At 40.6% G+C, this 20,153-nt stretch overlaps 1 protein-coding gene across 6 annotated transcripts in view; it reads left to right on the top strand.

The window, feature by feature from the left end:
* The window catches only part of akap13a (A-kinase anchoring protein 13a), a 125,865-nt gene extending 109,749 nt beyond the window's left edge, over positions 1-16,116 (top strand). For 5 of the 6 annotated variants that reach the window (XM_085244500.1, XM_085244584.1, XM_085244254.1 and 2 more), the window contains 8 exons: positions 1,925-2,077; positions 4,745-4,818; positions 5,716-5,760; positions 7,671-7,721; positions 7,912-8,184; positions 9,705-9,884; positions 10,325-10,622; positions 13,266-16,116. In XM_085244500.1, the coding sequence (XP_085100626.1) occupies positions 1,925-2,077; positions 4,745-4,818; positions 5,716-5,760; positions 7,671-7,721; positions 7,912-8,184; positions 9,705-9,884; positions 10,325-10,622; positions 13,266-13,318 (1,127 nt within the window). In that variant the 3' untranslated portion in view covers positions 13,319-16,116. The remainder of the gene's footprint in view (positions 1-1,924; positions 2,078-4,744; positions 4,819-5,715; positions 5,761-7,670; positions 7,722-7,911; positions 8,185-9,704; positions 9,885-10,324; positions 10,623-13,265) is intronic. The other variant, XM_085244419.1, reaches the window with a different exon arrangement.
* Positions 16,117-20,153: the final 4,037 nt, after the last annotated feature.

Here is a 20,153-nt window from a genome sequence, read left to right as displayed (position 1 = left end):
AAGGAGTCGGGATGCGTTTTGAGATTTTACTCCAGCGCTTGTTGGTGCTTTGGCAGTGTTGTTCATCAAATGTGTTAGAAGAAAGCGGAGAGGTGAGCTCAGAGCAATTACTGTATCCTGTGTTAAAGGTATTGAAATATATGTATGTATAGCTTTCACTTTACTTATCATTTGCACTGCTTTATTTCAAGTGTATGGGTTTACTTTGGATTTTACATGATGCAGTCTAACAACAACATGCAGGGATTTTGCAGGTGCTGCAAACTCGTGAATTTTAAGATGATGTTTTCAAGGTTTGAAAAGTGCTTGGATTTTGGATTAAGTGCTTGAAACTGTATTTGCATTACTTTAATGGGGAATTGCCGTTTGAATATTAGACAGTTTGCTTTTTAATTTCCCCCAGGGATCAATAAAGTATTCTGATTCTGATTTTAAATAATTGAAAAGAATAAATTGGAGAAAGTTTAATAACGTTTTTTTTCCATGTGTACCCTTTGAGAGATCAGTGGGTTGGAGTTTGTTATTCTAATAAGCATTAGCGTGAAAGCTGTAAATGCAAAAAAGATCAAGATCAGGAGAGTTTTAGCTCCTTCCTACAGTCAAAAATGGAAGCAAATGATTGCATAACCAATAATCAATCACAGTGTTTATTTAAAGAACTTTTAAATAACATTTTAGATATAATTAATGACCAAAATTCTCATGGACATATCCATCTGATGTCTGATATCTATTAGTTGAAATCAGGTAAGACCGCAACACAAATAAAATTTCTAGGATTATCCGCTTCCTATCTTTCCATTTCCGTAGACTAATGAGCGTGCTGGTTGGAAGGCCCTCTCCTTCATCATCTTCAGCATTCCTAACAGTGAACTGCAAACTCAGCAGGCTGTGGGGCCTAAATTAAGCCACCGTGGCCTTAACAGCAGTGCAACTGCATTGTCTGAACTGTAGAGAGGTTACATGAATAGTGTCATTGTGTTCTAAGAATTGGAAGCCAAAATAATTTAAGAGAGTTTGATCTGTTTTAAGGATTTTTACCAGTAAATGTGGATTTAAGACAATTTTGGACTTTTTACGGCCCATTGATGTCCTCTTGTAGCACAGTGACATCAAGCTTTGAGTAATAATGAAGTGAAACATTAATTTTGATTATGTTTGCTGGGAAATCCTTACCGTTCTTAAAATGTAGTTGAATATGACTTGAATATGACAAAATGAAGAGAAAAGCTGAACCTGTTGTTGGTGTGTGTTCTTGTCTGTGAAGGAGCCGAGGAGCTTCGGTGGTCAGAGTGTGACTTGCGTAAGGAAACAGCTCCTTATTATTATTTAGTCCCGCTGCAGGCAAAGAGTGTTCCACAAAAATCTGGAGCTGGTTTTAAAGTTTACAGGTTTGGTAAGTTTGTGACAGTTCAAAGAAAAACAGGCTGCAGCTCTAATGGCGGTTGGATGAATGAAGGAAAACTCCTGTAATGATTATAACTTTTCAAACTAGCAGTAAAAGTTTACCTACTCTACAGCACAATGTCTTTTTCACCTCGTCCTTGTAAAGCCTGGAGCAGTAATTGTCCTTATTTGATATGTGAATTGGCAGCAGTAATGTGATTTCTCCTCCTCAGGTTATTGTGTTTTACTGAGAATCTGCCAGACAGGAAAGGTCACAGTGTTGCATCAGTACACTGTATGCTGATAGCAATGCACACATCTTTTCAGAGTTTCTATACATTTCAAATTGCGAAGATGTTTAAACTTTTAGTGAAGAGGCTCTGTGGCGCTAATAGGTTGTCAATAGTTGCTTAGCAACAGGAGCCGGTAGCAGCCTGCCAGGATATATGGCTGCAGAGCTGAACTGTAACACAGTTAGCTGGATAATTCACTTACTGACCTGCACGCTGATGTTTCCTTCTGTGTGTGTCCGTGACAGTGGAGACGTTACAGACACTGGTGAATGGCAGCCTGGGCGGGGCCATGGCCAGCGTCCAGGAGGGAGGAGGTGGTGGTGCGGGGCCGGTGTGTTTGCCCCGCAGGGCTGAGACCTTCGGAGGCTTCGACAGTCACCAGATGCACAGCAGTAAGAGTAAGTGTGCTGCTCTGAACATTTGTTGGTGTCTTTTTTCCTTTACGTTTTATTTTCTTCTTCTTCTTCTTCTTCTTCTTCTTCTTCTTTTTTAAACATTGTGCAATCCAGTGCAGGGAAACATGCTGAACCCCCACCTGCTTGTCAAGATAACTGCACCGACTTGGTGACTGGACTGCAAATGTGTAACAACACTGCTGAAAGCCAAAGCACAGTTTTTAAAAGTGGAATATTTCATTTTTCATCTTGAAACGGGGTTTTGGTGGTCATACCCACCTCTCCCCACAATTCCCCTGTTCAGAGCAGTTAGATAAAACATTTCAGACGGAGGCTTGGACAGCAGAGCTGGAGCTTCCTGAGGGAAAGGTGGCCTGGGGCGATATCTCTGAACTGGTGGCTTGCAAGCTGATAGTGTCGAATCCATTGAACCACAAGAGCTCTAAGAGGTCCAGATCTCTACATCGCTAGCATACCTGGAAAACTACAGCTAAACAATGATATTTTTGTCTGAGGGGGATGTCTCTTAAACACTATTGCAGCCTTGATTTATTTAAATAAGCAAACATAATGAAATATAGAGACTAATGTAAGGGAATATAACAGATAGATAAATGTGTTGACTGTTAATTATATTTTAAAGTAAATGTAGACTTTACACAAGTCTCTGTAGGTGGAGAAGGAAGAAAATGTAAATAAAAGAATAGCAGTGAAACTAAAAGAATGTAAAAGAAAAAGGCAGAACATAATTCATAATAAATAATAAATCAGATGAGATGTCAGATTCAACATAAACACAACATGAATGTAGGTCAGCAGAAAATCTTTTGATTCCTTCCCGAGTTTCTGCATGTGAGAGCCACTTATTTTATTGACATAGCAAACCCGGCTGTAACCTTCACAGGAGTCACTTCTTGACAATATAAAACCTGTAATACTTTGGATTTTTTTTGGTGGTGGGGGAGGGGGGGTTTACAAAAGCTCTCCTGCAGACTGTTTGAGAGGTTGCATATCTGAATGGCCTGCTCTGCTGCACTGATCTGTCAGACTTTGCTTTTCACTGAAATGTAGTGAGAATTTCTCATTTTCCATACATCCAAAGAAATGATGGCCGCCAAGGAAGTCGACTCTGTGTCAAAAGCATGAATTATATCTACGAGTCCCCCAATTTTAAGTGTCATTTCTGTTTTTTAAAATCATAGAATTTCACTATCACACAAAATTGCACAGGATCTCTCTCTAATGGTAAACGAAGGACTTTTATTAACCTTGTCGGAAACGACAGGGTGCAGAGAAAAAGTGTTTCCTTGCAGGGCGGGGTTGATCAGCTTGAGGTCTCGGTTGATATTAATATTAATCATTACATCACCTCACATTATTTCAGTATGAACACCAAACAAATTCTTAATTTGTACACCACGTCTACCAACTCTGTTTAAGTTACAAATCTACACACTGCTTTTTTCCTTTGATAAAAGCTAAAGCTGCGGTGTTCATTTAGCTAATTTTGTTCCTCTTCTGGGGCCTGATTAGAAGCCGGAAGGAAAATTGGTCAAAATGCAGACTGCATAAGTTAATAGACTTTCAGCATCACAGCTCTGTCATTAAGATGTGGAGATTTGACTATAATTGCAGTGTATTTATTTAATGAAATCCATGTGTCATTTAGATGCCATTGTTTTTCAGCTGCAGCCCTGGTGGTGTTAAATGACAAATGTGGGAAAAACAACCCAGCAAAACTACAAAATTGGTAAAAATGGATCTGAAGAGGTTGATTTTTCCAACCTGTAGTTACTCACTAAGTCTCCATCCTGCTTCATAAAACACGAATTTTGCTTTTCAGTTACATATTTGTGCTCATATTCGCCACCAAAACTTTTCACCAAGAAGAAAGAGTTTGCATTTAATCACCCACATTCTGATAAGTAACCATAATTCAGGCTGGGCCATTGTAATCAAGAGGTTGTTATTTCCATCTGCAGTAGTTTAGATTTGGCGGTTTGGCTCTGTTCTGGGACGTTCCCGCTCTTCCGTGTGCACATATGTGGAAGGAAAGGCAACATGAGCTGCCATAACAGAACAGCCATTAATGACAGACATTGTCACCGATGAAGTTTTAGCATTAAAAGAGGATCTGGGGTGGTGGTGGGGGTTGCAAAGCAGCCTGCAGATGTGCCACAGCTGTGGAGAAGCTAAAGGTCCTGGCATGATTTGGTGCTGGTAGTCTGTAGCTGCTGTCACCAGGAGGCAATGTCAAAAATATGTGGATTACCTGGCATGCTTCATATAAATCTGTGCTCTCACTGATACTTCAAAGAACTTAAACTGTTCATTGACAAGACATCTGACCACTGCAGTGTTTCGGATCTTTTTCTGTGTGTTTTCTTTCTTTGTGGTGAACTTGTGATCTGCAGTGCTTTCCTTTCCTGTTCACCCTAGCTGTTTTTGGTTTGGTTTTTCCCCCAGCATTTGACTTTGACTGAGCAGAGCAGCTTACTGTTGTTGGGTTTGTTTGGTTTGTTTGTTTTTTTTGAGGACATAGCCTGTTGTTTTGGTTGAATTCCAGTCACATTTGTCTTTTTTCATATTCTAGCTCTTAGAGTTCTCCTTTTGTCTTGCAGCACTCTTCTTGATCACATCTTTTTTTCCTGTGGTTTCTCTTTATATCAGGTGGAGACAGAGATGAGAGTGAGGATATGGCGGGAGACCTGCGCAGGACTGAGTCCGACAGCGTTTTAAAGAAGGTCTGCATCCCAGCAGCCAGTTATTCTCCTTGACTCTGAAGCCAATGTGCCCCTACACGTCACAGAGAACCTGAGGGCATGTGTGGGGGTGCATTTGTCCTCCAACACTAACAATACCATTAAGATGAATTTAACTGCTTCTCTCCCTCCAATGAATTAGCCTCTTGACTCTTCCTCCCAGGTCCCGTTGCTAATGGCGACCATCAGTTGTGTAGGATTCAATAGATGATGGAAATGAATGGAGTGCCTTTAGGTGCTGCTATTGTAGCTCTGCACTGGATGCCAGCCTTTGTAGTCATTTATACTGCATATACCAGCAGCTGGACTGCACATTATTGTGTCTTGAATCTTTTAGCAGAGACAGGCTACAGTAAACGTAATGTGCTGTTTAATAAAGAAAAAGGAGCCAGCTATTCAGCAGGCCATTCCTTGTAAATGCTGCTCTCTGAAAACAGAAGAGAAGCATTTAATTTTTCTTAACATTTCACCCCAGGCATGGTGCCAAAGTTCAAAGAGAGTTCAGCAGTAAAAGGACGGTGTTCAGAAGTCCGAGTCATCATTAAAAAATACAATGCAGAGTTAATTCCAGCCTTCCATCTTCTATTGTATTCACGTTGGTCTGTGCCGTTCTTTTGTAAACTGAAAATACCTTTTTAGAACCGTTCGTCTCGTCCCCATTTAAAATAAAGCGGCACGACACTAAATCCGTCATACATAATCATAGCCAGATACAATTAGACTTCACAGCACACCCACATGTGCAACTTTAATCACATTCGCTCCGTGATATATACAGTATACAGGCCCACAAGAGCACTGTACACAAGAGCAGATGTTTGCATGCGAGTATATTATTGTGTTTTAGCTTGCTCAGTGTGTCTTAATGTTTGTGTGCAGGGAGGAAACGCCAACCTGCTGCAGCTGCTGAAGAGGAACAGTGAGGTAACACTGACTTCCTGTGTCTAATTCAGTTCAAGTCGCTGTTTACATAGAAACTGCCAAAACCCTGTGTCAACGGCATTGTTACCGGCATTAATCAGCGTGTTGTCTCAAACAGCAGTAAAGCTCAAGTTCAGCCAGAATGCGTCGGCCCAGTTTGAAATCTGAAAGTCTTCCACAAACCTTTAACCACAGCACTGATCATGACTCAGAACTGTGATGGACTGTTTCCTCCTTTTGGTTTTGATCGACTCGTTTAATTATTATTATTCACTTGTTGAGGTTGATTTGCCGCTAACAGCTTTCCTTTTGCCACCTATCAAACACTTTTATACTCCATCAATAACAACATATAAATTTTTTTTTAGAAATTCAAATTTGAAATTGTTTTTACTTAATCTAAACGACCCTGCTGCCCACATTTAGGGATTTACTGCTGTTTCTGTAAAAAGCTCTGCTAAGTAATAAATAACAAAATAGTTCAAAGTGAAAGTGAGCATGTGCCAAGCAAAGTAAGCTGTCATTTAATAAAAGTAGGAAGAGTTTTAAGTGAAAATTGTTATTAAAATGCACAATAATCAGAAGCAGCTCATGCAGCGTAGCGCTGTAAAATAACAGGAAGAAATAAGGCTTAACTAATAAATATGATATTTTTGCAGCATCAAAGAGCAATAAGCAGTTAATACAAGACTAAAAGTCTAAAACCATGTTAGTGGGTCGGTGAAGTTGTTTGCGTTTCATGTTGCTAACGCTGCACGCGATATAAAACCATAAATGGTGCAAAGCTTAGGCTACATGACTTTTGCAGCTTTGGGAGCATTTTCAACTGTAGGAACAACAGGAAATCAGAACATTTGATCAGGAAGAGATACAGTGTCGGAAATCTGTGCAAAAATCACTGTGAATAATTTTTAAGCTGATATCCAGCCCTGAGCTGTTTTGCAAAATGGCAAAATGGGTATTTAGAACCTTTTATTTGAATAAGTCATAAACTTATTTAAGTATAATAAAACATTAACCATAAAAATATGCCCAAAGTAGTTCTAATTATTTTATTTCTTCAATTTTTCTTCCTAAAAGTATTTTATTTAAAAAGTAAAATTACTCCTTAGTCAGAATAGCCAGTCTTTAGCAAAGAAAAACAAGGGTTAGAATAAGTCCAAGGGGGAAACGAGTTAAGGAGGCTTTCCATGGCCTCCCTTTGTACATGCCTCTGTCTGCAGATATGGGTCCTATTCTGGTGTATTGATGCCTTTGGCTCCTTGTCATATTCGTTGAGCTATTCCTGAACATTTTTTTGCAGTGAAGCAGGGAACATTTTCCTGGTAGTTTGTGTGCTTTTGATAATATGTGTGTGCTTAGTCAGTCATGATGTGTAGGTCAGTGAATTAAAGTAGCATTTACAATAATGCAAGACTTAACGATTCAAAGAAGATCAACGTTTGTAACTTCATCTGTCAGTGGTTTTATTATCGTGGCTGCAAAGTGTGATTTTTAAAGCAATACTTGGTTTGTGGAGCTATAAACAACTTTAAGTTTAGTAAAATCAGTTTTTTATTATTATATTAAAATATTCTGTGTGACACCACAACATTTCCTCCAGACGTGTCACTTTATGAAAGCTGTTTTGTTTAGTTCGCAGTAACGTGGTTTGGATCAGTTTTGAGTCCTTGTAAACACGGATGACAAATACAAGGTTACTGTGCTAATATCTGAGCGCAGGAAAGGTCAGATCTCTGTAAAGTTAAATCAGCATATTGTTATAAATTGATATTGTATAAAACACCGCTACCAATAATGGTGAGTTTTAACATGTCAAGTGGAGCAGTAAGTAAGGCAACATCAAAGAGCTTTGTCCTTGCAGCCGAAGTGGATTTTTGAGGTTATACTCACTGCTCTCTCTTTTTCAACAGCAGGTCCTCCACAGTGTCTCCAACCTGCATCTTCTGCTAAGCACTCTGCAGGTATGATGGTTTCTAAGCAGGACAATACATCCAGCGCTCCAGATCAGAACTGACATGATGCAAGTCTGTGAAGCTTTCCAATGAAAAGAACAGAAAAAAGACCTCCATCCACACAGAGCCAGTGCAGAATACCCCACAATCCACAGGATGGGTATGTCTAACCTAATCTCTGTGGCTCTGTCTAACACAGGCAGTGGTAGTCCAGCAGGACAGTTTCATAGAGGACCAGCGGCAGGCCCTGAGTGAGCGCTCGTCCTCTTGCACATCGTTATCACGACCGTCCTCCCGGCCCAGCTCGCTGATCGAACAGGAGAAGCAGCGCAGCCTGGAGAAGCAGCGGCAGGAGTTGGCATCCCTGCAGAGACAACAGGCAGCTCATGCTGAGGAGAAGAGGAGAAGAGAGAAGGAGTGGGAGCTCAGGGAAAAGCAGCTCGCTGAGAGGGAGGCACAGGTGCACGCACAGGTAACTATGCATCATCTTCCACTAGCCCTGTTTATTATTAATAGTTTCAGGGCAGCTATAATTCTGACAGTAACCCCCCAGGATGGTTTCATGCTGCAGTGTTTCACCTCATGCAGTGTTTTATCTGATAAATTACAATGCGTACTTGTGCAGGGCATTAAAGTCTTCTGTGGTGCTTTAAAGAGATGGTACACTGCCTTCAAATATAGCTTTCACTGACAAGCTTGAAACGCTGAAAGAAAAGTTGCAGGGTCAAATTTCATCTGACAAGGCTGCAAAGGCGTGGTAGTAGATTCACCTCCACGGCTGGCTGAAACGTCGCACTAACTAAAGGCTGAACAACATGTAGTAAACATTCTCTCTGTTTGTGAATTAGGGCAGCTGTGGCTCAGGAGGTAAAGTAAACCATCTAGTAGGTTGGTGGTTTGATTTCTGGCTGCTCCAGTCTGTGTGCCAAAGCATCCTTGGGCAAGGATATTTGACACGTTCATCATCTGTCTGAATGTTAACTTAAGATGTAGAAAAAAGTGGGTGAATGAGACACATGAGTGCTCAATTGTGCAATTTATTCTCATTGTTTTCCATATTAAATTACTGCCAAATGGCAGAATGATTACAAAATAGTGATCACTTAGTCATCCAGATCTGCAAAGAAACTAATGTTTAAGAGTTTGAGCATTACAACAGTACAAGAAACCCGAACTATTCGAGCAGACATGGAGATGATTAGCGTTCTTTTAAAAAGCCACAACTTCTGGATTAACCCTCGAGTTCTAACCCACCACAGGGTTACGTCTAATCGTACATTTTGAAAAAACACACCTGAATCGCGATACTTGCAATAACAATGTTAGTATTTTCTGATTGCTTTGACTTTGGAGAAATTTTATTTTGATGGGGTTAGGGATTAAAGTTCAGGGTGGTACGCTGATCATATGCTGCAGGTGTAAACAGCAACAAGAGCAGCAGTCTATGGTTTGTTTACTGGTAGTGACTGCACCTTGGATGATATGAGCAGTATATCCTTGCATCTGTCGAGTGGGTCATTGTTTGTTTAAATGAATTTCACACTCATTATCACCAGCGCGTGTGATTCCCTGCAGTGTGTCCCCAAAGTTTGAATACTTAGCCCACAATCAACTTAATGTCGTTTAAAATCAACAAGTTAAATGCAGTTGTGATCAGCTTCATAATGCACAGCAGGCAGCAGCACCTGTGGAGTTATGAAGTTGATTTAATATATGAGGAGACAATAAATTATTCAGTCAGCATTGGTAAAGTCTAGACTTCAGTTTTTTTTTTTCCAGCTTATTTTTTCCTGATGGGGAAACGTGCATTAAGGAGAGGTTGAGACACTGAATGTGATCACAATATTAAATCAGGCAGTCATTAGCTTTTATTCATTCAGGCTCAGTTATTGCAGGTTTCCACTAAAGGAAAGGAGCTGAAAACATACGATGTGACGCCTCACGTGTCTGTCAGTTCAATAAATCAATCTACACTTGTATCAACCGCTGCAGGAGGAGGAAATCCTGAAGCGGCAGAAGGACCTGGAGGAGGAGAAGCAGGAGCTGCAGAACAAGAAGGAGGAGTACCAGAAGGACCTGGAGAGACTGAGAGATGCCCAGAGGAAGCTGGAGAGGGACAGGGAGGCTATGCAGCGGCACCTCAACAAGATGGAGGACCTGCGTCTAGCTGAGGTGAGCAGGGACACTCTGAAAATCATAATAATGATAACACGATCTGCTGATCCCTGCAGGGAAACCGCCTCTTCTGTCGCCCCTCAGCTGCAGGGGAACACGGTGTGAGCCTGGAGGGATTCATTTTTTGCACTCAATGACACTCCAGCCTGGTTGATGTTTATGGATGCTTACAGCAGAGGCTTGAACTTGGGTCCTCTTAAAAGTGGATTTAAAAAAGCTCTTGGCCACATTTTAACTGGCGAGCGTCGCTGCAACGCAAACCAAACAGCACTGTTATGTTTCTCCAAAAAATCTAAATATGATCATTTTCCAAAACTGAGCTCTTCTAGAAACAGTCGTGCTCATCATTTAGCAAAAAGCCTTTCATGCATATTCACATACAGATGTAGACCGCAGCTGTTCATCTTCCTAAGCGCCTCTTGTTCCTTCCTTTCCAGAGGACTCCCTCTACAACGTCTGATGAGTTCGCTGGCAGCTCCCAGTCTCTGGAGCTGGACCCGCTGGAGTTCTCCTCCTCCTCTTCCTCCTCTCTGCCGAGGCTGCAGCCCCAGCGGTCCAAGCCCAAAGGGAAAGGCCTCAATCCCTTTACCTCATCCTCCACGAACCTCAAGGGCAGCGAAGGCAACAACCAGATCTCAAAGAGCCTCCTGCAGCTAGCCAAGAACAAGGGCAAAGATGGGAAGGAGAAGGAGAAGAAGAAGAAAAAGGCCAAAGGGGGGAGCGCACAGTCAGCAGGTATAAGATGATAAACTGGCTGGATCGAGTCGAATTGTTCAGTGTTTCACAGTGAGTCAGCAGGTTGGAGTGTAGTGCTTTTTGTCAAGGATGTACTGTGTTTAGTTATTATTGAAAAGGAGACATTATTGGTAGACATGTGGATGGATGGATAATGGAAGAAGAAGGAAGGATATGTCAGGTCTACAGCTTAGTGCAAAGTTTCAAGGTAGTTTTTTGTTTCCTGCCACAGTGCATCATCTGTCACAACCAGCCAAAAAAGTTAGTGTTCTTTATGACTAATGTAGAAAAAATAATAATTTTTTTCTGCTAAACTGCAGCACTTCAGAGAAACCACCACGGAAATGATTGGAGACAAAATCCAAACTGTTTATTCTGTTTAAATGTATGCTCTTAAGTATCTAATCTGAAGCCAAGTCGGAGTTAGACGTATGAAAGGAGAATGTTTCAAAGTTTTACCTTTTTTTTTGGTGCAAAATTCAATCTTTGTGTTACTATCCCACCACGACAGCTCAGTTTGATGACACTGCCTCAGGAAACAGAATGAAAATGTAAACTAAAAAGAAGATATTTTAGGAGAGAGCCGCTTGAGTTGATATATGCACCTGGCTAACGTTGGAATATACATTACAAACACGAAGACTAGATTTTATCTTTTGTTTTCCCCTATTGGAAGAACATGAACAGGGAGTTTCCTGTTTTCCTACTGCCCAGTTTACATGCATGATGGTGTTTCTAGTCTAACTGCATCAGAACTACAAACAGAATAAAAAGGCTCCATATAAATACCTCAGCCAGAAAGAAACGGGTCCAGAATTAGTTACATTTGCATTGGATTCAGAGTGGAGAAATATTCCGTTTCCTAATCCAATTAAAGAAAATTTGAGCATTTTTCCTGCACAAGTCCACAATGTTGATGTACATATGCGGTGACGTATGCTTCTGCTCTTTGTAGAAATGTCTGCTTCTGATCTGAACAGCTTCTTTCTGAATTTTTTAAAATGCAAATGCTTAATGAATAAATAACACTTAAAAAGAAAATCCACCTTTAGAGAGCTGATCAGTGATTAGAAATACATTGTGCATCCCTGCATGTAAACACTATATTGCACCATATTAAACCACTTTCTGTGTCAGCTGTTGGCCTGATATGTTCTGTCACAATGAAATTGATCAGAATGATCTGAAGCCAATCTTGTTTTAAAGCAGACTTGAAAAAACTGTGAGCTCAGTGAGAAGCAGACGTGTAATTTTGGTCACATGCTCAGATCTGCTCAGGCTGTCACGAGGTCTCACATGGAGCTTAAATTTGTTACAATATTCAATTAGTCACAAAAGTAAATTATTCAACTGTCCTACATTTTTAGGGGGATCTTGAACACTGTTAGAAGTGAGCTTATGTCTGACACAGAAGAACTACACTTGTTATAAAACACATGAACTACATGTAGATGTGAACTGATGGTTCTGAAATGAGCAGTGAGCCAGCATAAGGCCACACAGTTGGGACTCCCTGTTGGTAACAACATATCTTTAGGAGTTTATTTTGTGTTTGCATTAAAGTGCCCAAAGGGGAATGCTAATATCCTACCCAGCTGTGACTGCAGCAGTGTGTTTGCTGTGTGTTGTGGGTCTCTTAATGGCAGCAGAGTTCAAAAAGAGATACTATAGTGTTGAATTTAGACTATGCAGTTAACCCATACTGGCCAGCTTCATTATACAACTCCACCAGTAACAGTTTTCAGTACGTGTTACTAAGAGCTTAAACAGAAGCTACGGTGTCATTGATGACAACCACCACCCTTGAGTAATGAATTGTTTATGTTTAAATTAGCAGCAAATAAACATCAGTGACAAAAAGGGTGTCCACTAAACCATTTCAGATCTTCTTTGGGTGTAATTCCATTTCAGCGTCACCATTTTCTCTTGCATTTTCCCCACTATAATTTCCTGGATGGCTCAGAAAGATTAGAGGAAATGCTATAGAATTTTGAACATTTTCACTTGTGTTACTTCCATAACAGCTTAGAGGCATAAAGGCTTAATAAAGCCTGGACTTTATTCTTGGTCTTTTTCTCTGTGTTCAGTTCCAACACAAATTTGCCAGTTGCTGCTTCTGGGCTAATCACTGTAAATGTAAAGGCTGCTGGTGCTGGACAGTACTCACCCTGAGGCACACAGGCACACCCTGTGTTGCAGGAACTCTGACCTCCCTGGTTCATGCAGTGTGGACACTATTCAGACAAGTGTTCTTGCAGCAGTGATACGGGCAACTCTGAATTATTTGGAACTCATATTTCAATTTCTGTGCAAAATTTGGTGACACTATGTTACAAAAGCCTTATAACTCAGATTCTCTCGTAGACTGTGGTTTCTCTTTTGGCCTCCAGCAATGGAAAATGGAGGACAAGCCTATTGTCCTTGAAGAAAAACAAGCTGGGAGTTTCTGCAAATATGTTGCTGTTACTAAATTTCAGCCATGAGTTGCATTTTGGAAGCATTTAGTTCTCGTTTTGGCATTTAGAGAATATTTGTGGGTTGCAAAATCCTGATGTGTATAAGGTGAAACGTCACCGGCAACTGATCAGAAATCAAAATCCTGTGTTTTCGGGGTGATGCTGACTCCTGTTCTCCTCTTCACAGACTCCCAGCCCCTTCCAGAGCCGCCTCTGGATGGAGAGATTTTTTTCTGCTGAGACAAGTGGCTCTCCTCCTCCTCCTCCTCCTCATCATCATTACCATGAACCCATCAAACCACTCTGACGGTGGAATGTGCTGCCAAGTAGTAACACATTCACCTGCGCACACAGGCTTTTTGAATCACCTTGAAAAGGCTTTTAGTTAATTTTCCATGTCATAACATAGAGCTGTTTAACATTACATGGAAGAAGATACATTTTAAAATCAAATACCACAGCTTTTAGTTTGTTGGGAATTAGGATATATTAGGCTCTGCTGTGGTGTGCGTTTAGGATTCAGTTCAGTAGCTAAAGTGGGAAGGATGGACTGGCTCTGCACTTTTTCGTTATTCTATGTCCAAAATTCATCTTTTCCTTTTCCAAATAAATGGTTAGAATTTCTTCATTTTGAAAAATCAGACATCTGTGACAGCTCAGTATCACGCTGAAAGCATTTCACAGCGAATTGCCTTTCAGGCTCTTCCAAGTCTGTCAGGGGCTCGTGTGTTACGGCTGCCTTTTTTCCTAGAGCCCCGCACCAGCAGGCTGTGATGTTAATTTACAGAAGCAGGGCCTTTTCCATGCGACTTTAACCACACGTTCAAAGACACAGACAAATCCAAATGCCACTGTGAATGTCAGCGAGCTCCCTGTGGCACTGGAAACTCCTCACACCTAATCATATTCATTGACAGCTAATTGATGACTGAACCCACGGGGGGGGGAACTTACGGGTCCTAGCAACATTTCTTAATCAGAGAGAGTCCAAAGCCGTTTCAGTGCTTCAGTCGCAGTGAATCATAGCCCGGCGTTCGCGTCGAGTGTTCAAAAAGCAGATGCGATTAGATCCGCCGAGTCTGTCCCCAGTTTGCAAGCAAAAGGGAATTGGCTAACTTGTGTAATCCTTAATGATGACTTCATGCCATCAATCATGTTCCTTAATGAGGTTTTAATTTATTTGAATTATGGCTATCTCCAATTTGGAGTGAAGCTCTTCAGATGTGTATTTTCTTAGACGCTCAGTAATGAAAGGATTGAGAGTTATCTCTCTCTGTCTAATGGCTCAATTCATATCCTTTAGTGTGTTTTAGAGTCTTGGATGGATATTGGCTCGATTGTCGTTTCATCTGCCTGTCAATGGGCTTTTATGCAGCCCTCATCTTTCATCTGAACGCCGACAAGCAGGGCTTTCCTTCGTTTTTTTAATTGCATGTAACTCTTCAGGTAGCATACTAATGGTTTCTGTGTGTTAAAGAGATCAACTCTCTCTTTCGCCTCCTTTCAGTTCCCATAATAGATTCTGCAGATGCACACAGCTGCTGGTCGTAGGAACGGAGGCCGTTAATTTACGGACAAAGCAACCGCTTAGAGGGAATGAGAGTGGACATTAGCTACAAATATGTTCTGTTGTTGTTTCGTGACTAAACCGACTCAGCAGGTAGCTCGTGAGTCTCTGATCATTTCAGATTAGTCAGCACTCATCAGTGTTTTTGAGCACTTTGTCCTAAAAATGTTAACACGTTTATTTTTAATCGGTGTGAGATACGAGGAAATATGATTTCTTTTTTTTTAATCAAGGGCAAAATGATCCAAAGACGGTTAAAGTGTTTAAGTGGATTAAATAAGGGGCTGTGAGCTTTTATGGAGTTTTTCAAAGGTGACCCGTCTTAATATTTAAGACCTGCGAAGCTCACGCTGTGGGCAGGACTACCTGCGGGACAGGTAGGAAGGACAAAGAGACGTTTAAAAAGGATCCTCTTCCCATGAAAGGCAGAGCAGCATTGCCGAACTGCTTCCTTGCTGCCTCTTTTTCTCACGTTTAAGTGCTTGTTTGTTAACTCGCTGTCTTGTGTTGAGGATTTGACTTCACATCCAGGCTGGTTTATTATAGTGTGTCTTGTAAGAGGCTTATGCGGCCTGCCAATTAGTTGCTTCATGTCTTTTGTTTATGGCTTTGGTGTAATCCTGTCAAAGAAACGGAGAGGGGTAGACTTTTGGTGTTGCTTTAAGGTGTGTTTTGACCACTAGGGAGCACTGCACCTATAACTAAATAATTTCCCTCCCTCACACAACAGCAACAACCAGAAAGTATGAAACTGTTTAGTTTTTTGTTTTGTTTTTTTCCCCCTGTGACTCCTGCTGTGAGAAATTGATGTATTTTTTTCTCAGCAGGTCAGAGATAATGTGATGAGCGTGGGCTCTCACACTCTGCGACATTTTTCCCCACGGCATTTGTAATTGACTGCAGAAACAAATAAGTTGTCAGAGATTGTAATTGGTTATTCAGTGTAACCAGTCAGCAGCAGCTTTAATGTGGGGGGAATAAAAAGGTTGGAGGAAGCGACTGGGCAGAACCACAGACCTCTGTAAGGGACAATCAGCAGACACAAGTCGGGAAAATGAACTCCCTCACCAGTGATGATGATAAGCCTGTCCGAGAGACGAGTGTGTCCATTAGGTGAACCCTGCGTAGCCTTAAATCTTAATGATAAAATGCACTAGAGTAGAACCCAGCGTCTTCTCAGGAGAGAGGAGAGCTTTTATACCTCTGCTTTGAAAGGAAGGAAATGTTTGTACTATTCAACTGGTACACAGTTGTTTCGTTCTCAGCAATGTAAAAAAAAAAAGAAGAAAAAAAAGGGCAAATGTGTAAATATGATTTATGTATAATACAAATTACTTGTAAAAAATAATTGACTTGTGATTTATTGAAGCATTTTGTAAGAATGTTTTATTTATGTTTTATTCTCACCAACAAGGTGATAAACAATGTAAAGGTGTATTTCTCTCATAATAAAAAAATACCACAATTGACATCCTGAGTATTTGTGGGTTATTTTTTTTTACAGCTATTCTTTTTTTGTTCTGTCTTGGTCAAGCTTCAGTTTGTATACACTGTAACCAACATGAAAGAATTGTGACAAAATAGGATGTCTGCTAATCAACCAATAGGAATGTAATGTACAGCCAGTGTTGGGGAGTAACGGAATACATGTACCGCATTACGTATTTAAAAGACAAAATATGAGTAACTGTATTCCGTTACAGTTACTGTTTAAAAGGGTGGTATTCAGAGTACACCCTGAATAACGACTCCTTTCTCACTCTAGCGATGGACATCGTTTACAGATGATCTCATCTTTTATTCACTATGACCTGAAACTACTGATTGAGGACAAAATCATCAGAAACTTGGTTACAGAGGTCACAAGAGTGAGGAGGTCTGGTTTTCTGTTTTACTATTACAAGTGTTTTTGAAACCAGGAGACCCAGAGACTACACCCATCTTGTATACTGTTTCTCCTGGTTTCTGTACTTAAAAAATAAATAAATAAATCAAACTAGATGTAGCAAAGAAGAAAAATCTAGTTCAATTTTGGCAGCAGATACTTGCTTGTATATTTGTCCTCCAGCTGTTGTTGTGATCGAACCATGGGGAATGCAGAGAAGTAACAGTGGTGCATCTTTGCCTTCATTCTGCAGATTCTACAAGAGGCTGCAAGAAAAAGAAAACAAAAAAGTTTATGCGTGTCACATAGCGTGACTTGTAGTGAACTTACAAGACTGCTGATGTTACAGTTCGAGCCCAATGGAAACAGATGGTTTGAACAGCAGAATGGTGGGGCGTCTGAGAGGACGATATCAAGGTCCTCCCTTTTTGACTTAATACAGAACGAAGACTTGTAGTTTAAAAAAAAAAAAGTCCAACTTTCTGAAAGTTCTCATCTTTTTGTAAAAAGAAAAAGAAAAAAGACATCACTGCAGTTCTTGAGAGAACAGTATGTTTTTGTGCCTTCAGGGGGAAGATTTTCAAATTAGTTTCTGCCCCAATAACTTATTAGATTTGCTGACTTATTTGTCCTCAACATTTTTTCTAATTATTATTTTACCAACGAACGATACTCACAGAATTTAAAATGCACCACTTTCATTATTTAGCAGGATTTCCAAAAGTAAATTAATTTGATTTAACAGAACATTATATTGTTAAGTGTAATACACGCCTTCGGAGTGGGAGTCGCAAGTTCGTATCCAGTAAGGGTCCTAGGCTAGACACATGCTAACCAAGCCTACTGGAATTGGAATATGGAATGGAATTTTCGATACCCAACATTCACAAACAACAACAACAACAACTGGGATCTTGTTGTTGTTGTTGTTGATAACTGATAACTGATCTCACAGCTAGAGACTGACGACACATGCTACGGCAAGGAGCCGGACGACAGGTCAGGGGGACGATATCATCACCCCCACCTGAGTTTGGGTACCAAGTGTGATGAAGAAAGGTTTGAAAAATTAAGTTGTTTCAAAGTACAGTGCTCAGGTTTCGACTCACTGCTGTCTCAAACTCCAGTCTCTGTTGCAACACACCTGAATAAAATTAGTAAGTCATTAGCAAGACTCTGTAGAACTGAGTTGACAATTTGATTCATGTTACAGCAGCTCATAAGTGAATGAACACGATGCAATAAAAGTACTTTTAGAACAAAATTTTTCCAAACACATTTTATGTGAGTAGGGTTAGGGGTTGCCACTTCAGCAGGCAGTCAAGTTCTATACTCTTGCTACTAATTTTATGCGGGTATGTTGGCACAGGGACACATGGAAAAGTTTCAGGACACCGGCCCTCAAGTACTGGAGTTTGACACCCCTGTTCTAAATCAAACTACATTAAACGATGTTGTAAAAGCAAAAACCATCAACATTATATCAACGTAAGGGATACAGAAAATCATTTTGGGAAGCTTGCAAACGTGCATGTTTATGGTATGATAGGGTACTTATTGGTATCACAGCTTCATCTTTAAGCCACCTTCATAACACTGAAAACATGGATTCAAACCTGAGGTGACTATGCTAAGCCCCCCGTCTTGCTTCATGCTAAAGACCTCTGGCCTACCTGCACGACCGAGCACACTCACTGGATCCGCTGCCATTAGGAAGGTGGCTGTTCGCACATTTCCAACCCTCAGGCTGTGTCATCTCGTAATAAATAAGTGTGAGCGTTTCACATCTGGACACTGCCTACCAATAAGAAAGCTCTATTAGACTTTAGAACTAACACATGTACTTATACCACCATGTGTATTAACAGGGTAGTCTGCCATGTAGACCCACACTGTCAGGTTAATAAAACTATAATCCAATTGACCATCCTTGATTTTTGCCCACTTTGCCCAGTACATAATCCAGGCTGGTAATGAGTACAGTTTTTAACTGGGATTCTTTCTCTCCCCTTTATCCTGATCAGTATTCTGGTCCTGACTGCAGCAACTGTGTCTGTTTTGTTTTGGAAGCTTTATCACAATAATGAAAAAAAAAATCATTCTCATTAATCCAATTTTTGTTCCAGAGGCAATTAAATTGCTATCACTAAATTGTGCTAATGCTTTGATTTCCTGTTTCCTGTTGTCGTGCTGCAGTTTGAACACCACCAGAGGAAAATGCTGACAGAGATCTTGATGGATTGACAGCAGTGGTGGCACACGGCAGCACTCGTTTCTCCTGATAAATAAAGAGCCAGCTGCTTTAATCTCTCCATGCTCGGCGGTGTTTTGCCTCTGGAAACCTCGACTGCGGAGGCTTTTTCCCCCCTTAACTGTAGGATCTTGTATGCTATGCCCAGTTCATCACCATGGGATCTTTCTAAATATTTCCCCATTTTGCTCATTCCACATATAAGCTCCAGAGACAAAATACCAGCTGATAAGACTCAGCCGTGTTGGTAGCCTGATAAGGTGCAGTGCAAATTCTGTTTCTTGGTCCAAACCCCTGTAAAAGTTCACCTATCTCTGTTTGGAGCAGCAAACAGCAAGTCTGCCTGTGACGTGCAGTGACAGAAAACCACACAGCCTCGAGTGAAAAGTGGAAGCTGGGAGGCAGAGAGGGAAAGAGGGGAAATAAAAGCATGAATATGTAAATATTCCAAATTAAAAATTTCATCATAGCTTAGAAGAAGAGGAGAACAGCCGTGCTGCTCATGCTGATAACTCTGTGAGGCTTGAGTGACTAACGATAAACTTCATGGTACATTCTCAGATTTATTAATTATCTGCTGCTGATAAGATAAATTTGGCATTGTTGAGCTAATTACCGTCACATGATAACTGTCTAAATCTGTCTAATTGATAGTTTGAAAGCGGCTTTGAATTGAGCTGAACTAGAACGGCCAACTTTATCGAAGCATCACCACTTTCCAATAGACTGATGTGTTACAGCAAAAGGCTTCACTTTCACTGAGAAATAATCTCTCTGCAGCTCGTTCCACTCACTTGGCCTTTGGTCAGTAGAAAATAGAACTCAGAAACACTAATAAGACCATCACCAGCAGATCTTCAGGAGTGGAAGACGTACTCATATTTCCTTCATGAGTCAAAGGAGAAATACCACAATATAAAACCACAAACCTGCAGGAACCAATTTTAGCCATTCGGGGCAATAAACGTGCTGTAATCTCTGACATTTTCAAATTAACCCAATCCAGAAGCTCCAGACGTTCCTCTTAGACAGGATTAGCCGTCAGTGCTCTTCGTACTCACTTTACATGCAGTGATGTCACATGTTACCGGACTGAATTGTGGATCCACTGCAAGACTTTTTTTCTGGTTATTTGCACTAAAAAGTTACATTTCAAGCCAACACAGGCATCGGCCAATCAAGTCACATTAAGAAAATATCCAGACGGGTTCAGCATCAAAATTTAGGAGACGCTGATCTGTGCACTGTATAATCAACCTGTGGATGTGGAAAAAAAACACACAAAAAAGTCCCAAAACCTAATCACCTATCATCAAGCACTGAAAATATATTTGTGTTTGAATCCTGTTTAGATTGAATCATTACTTGTTAT

The sequence above is a fragment of the Mchenga conophoros genome, linkage group LG1 (assembly GCF_057382185.1).
Source record: "Mchenga conophoros isolate Kocher_MC1m ecotype Shallow Benthic linkage group LG1, M_conophoros_male_GT1.1, whole genome shotgun sequence".
Classification (NCBI taxonomy): Eukaryota; Metazoa; Chordata; class Actinopteri; order Cichliformes; family Cichlidae; genus Mchenga; species Mchenga conophoros.
This window is presented reverse-complemented; position numbering and strand designations above follow the sequence as displayed.